The sequence below is a fragment of the Semicossyphus pulcher genome, unplaced genomic scaffold (assembly GCF_022749685.1).
Source record: "Semicossyphus pulcher isolate SPU_LCO1_2020_fin unplaced genomic scaffold, fSemPul1.0.p SCAF_2, whole genome shotgun sequence".
NCBI lineage: Eukaryota > Metazoa > Chordata > Actinopteri > Labriformes > Labridae > Semicossyphus > Semicossyphus pulcher.
In genome coordinates, this window is record NW_027211693.1 from 12,749,127 (window position 1) to 12,751,944 (window position 2,818).

Below are 2,818 nucleotides of genomic sequence, written 5' to 3' on the forward strand. Positions count from 1 at the left end.
ATTAATGTCTGTGATCGTGATGAGTGTGATTGAGGAGTCCGCTCGCTCTATTTGTTTACTTCAGGGAGTTTTCCCATGTGAAAATTTGACCAATCAGAGAGCAGTTTTCTTGTGCATCAACACTCTTGGTCGACTGGTAAAAGCTGCTGTGTGAACACAAAACCAAACTGGAGGCAAAATGCAGCATTGTAAGAACTTGGTCTTTGATTCGGATCACACAAACAGACTTTAGGTGTGAAAGTGGCCTGAGTGAGTTTGAAAAAAGTGAGATGCTACACATCACAAGGAGAAAACCACTGTGGGAGGAAGTGAACTTAGATGTATATTTAGATATCCAATCAGATTTGAAGGTGTGGCTTTGATGACCGCGTCACCATCTTTATTTATAAAGTAACTAAAAGGTCTACAACAAGAGACAGTGTCAAGATGATCGCGTTATGGCTCACACTGCTTCTCCTTCATCAGGCCTGTAAGTGATACGCAATAATGACTGTGTCCAGATGTCTGGCTAAATGATTATTTACTGTTTAATTTATTCTTCCTTTATACTTGTATCTAGATACGCTGGCTCCAGTGATCCAAGTTCAACTTGGTGAACCTGCAACCATCACATGTGATTCACCTTATATTTTAAACAATGAAGCCTTCTGGTTCAAGCAGAGTGCTGGTGATACTTTGAAATTGATTGTGAGACGATGGAAAAATACACACAAAGTGTTTGGAGCAGAGTTTTCAGATTCTAGATTTGATTTAAAAGTTAATGAGAAAATGAGCCATCTGACCATTTTGAGGACAGTTCAAGAAGACGAGGGAATGTATCACTGTGAGGTCCTGGAGTGGGACAAGATAACTTTGTGTGCGACATATTTGTCAATAATAGGTAATTATGTGTTTTTTCAATGTCTTAGAATCAGCTACACTGTTTTAATGACTAAACAATTTATAAAAAAAACTGTTTGATTTAGCAGTTGTTGAAAGGATTTCCAATTCATATACATTATATTCTAATATGTCAAATTAGAAATATTACTCCATGTTGGCAATGTGGAGATTTGACCCATGATTTAATCATCTGAACAATAGGTTCTTACTGCTACATTTCATCATGTCAAAGCATTTTATATTGTGTTTATTTTACTTTTGAACGTCTTCAAATACACAGGAAACACTCAGAGGACATCAAACTACACTGTTGTTCAGCGGCCGACAGTTTCTGATCCAGTCCGTCCAGGAGACTTGATGACTCTGCAGTGTTCAGTCCTCTCTGACTCTGAGAGTCAAACGTGTCCAGGAGGTCACAGTGTGTACTGGTTCAGAGCCAGATCAAATAAATCTCATCCAGACATCATCTACACTGATGGAAACAGACGTGGTGGATGTGACGAGAGATCTGACACTCAGAGAAGCTGTGTTTATCGCTTCTCTAAGAACGTCAGCTCCTCTGATGCTGGGACTTACTACTGTGCTGTGGCCACATGTGGAGAGATACTGTTTGGAAACGGAACAAAACTAGAGCTTGGTATGATTATAAGTTCAGCACTGGAGGTGATTTTTCATAATATTTTATTAACATCATGAATGAAACTTTCTTCTTTGTTCTCTAGAGCAAACAACAAGCTCTGAATTTGTTGCTCTGGTGATAGCGATAGTCTGCCTGGTCATTTCTGTGATTGGAAATATTGTTTTCATCTGTCACCGATCTCCGAGAGCAGCATGTGGACAATGTAAAGGTGAGAGTTGTTTACTGATTCAAACATTTGTTAGTTTTACTTGAAACATTTATTGACTACAGGAAGTGTAACATCAAACAGGAGAGGACAAACCTTCACCTCCTATTCTTAAATGAAATAGAAGATATCCATATCAGCACGTCACTGATATTTTGCACTATTTTGAGCCTCCACATTGCTGTTTATTCCATGTGTGCCTCAATAAACCTGAACAGGATGCACAAGTTATTAAGGACACTGTCCAAAAATGATGTTTGTAATGTTATATTTTAAACTAAAATGTGCTGACACAGCTGAGGATCTGGATTTAAAAGTGAGAAAAGTACATAATGTTTCTGTCTTCACTCAATTCAAGGAATAGAAAGCGCCTCTTTGCCAGCAAGACATGACAACTCCAACCCAAGAATAGATGATATTGTAAGTGATCAAAGAAAGTTGCATACTGTATAACTTTAACATAACTCCTAACTTGCTGTATACGAACACGATCATGTAATGAGAACTTTATTTGCTGCACAGACTGAAGGTGGACATGATCTGAACTATGCTGCGTTGCATTTTCACGGCCCGAAATCTACAAGAGGGAGGAAGACTAAAGAGTTAAAGACTGAAGACGGTGTCTATTCTCAAGTGAAATGCTCGATGTAAACGTCTATGAAAACATGTGGGGGGTTTTATACGACTGACCTTAAAGTGTCTAACATGATTGTTGAGAAGAAGCAGACACTACTGTTTCTGCATCTACTTCTGAATGCATAAAATGACCCTTTATGTTGCTGTGAGTTGATCCTTCCATCTTTTTATGTTTCACATCCTGTTGTTGTGTTTTAATGTCTTTTTAAATAATCTAAAATCTTTAGTAAAACCTTGTCATGTCTTATTAAAGCATAAATATCTTTTTGTCTTTCTTACACGTGCGTCTCTGCTTTTCCTCAGTGATATTAGAGGCATTTACTTACAGCATTTAAGACACAATTAAACAAAGAGGTTAAACAGACAACAGAACACATAGTAAGGAAAAGGAAAGAAATGCACTTTTTCATTATATAAGTTTGAAATATTTGTTGTCTTTGTTAAAGATTATTTAA

The 2,818-nt window shown here is 37.4% G+C and overlaps 1 protein-coding gene across 1 annotated transcript; it reads left to right on the plus strand.

Moving 5' to 3' along the window:
* Positions 1-426: 426 nt before the first annotated feature.
* On the plus strand, positions 427-2,378 carry LOC138597733 (uncharacterized). The gene is made up of 6 exons (XM_069669213.1): positions 427-469; positions 560-880; positions 1,163-1,519; positions 1,605-1,730; positions 2,086-2,147; positions 2,250-2,378. The coding sequence occupies exons 1-6, from the start codon at positions 427-429 to the stop codon at positions 2,376-2,378; spliced, it is 1,038 nt and encodes a 345-aa protein (XP_069525314.1).
* Positions 2,379-2,818: the final 440 nt, after the last annotated feature.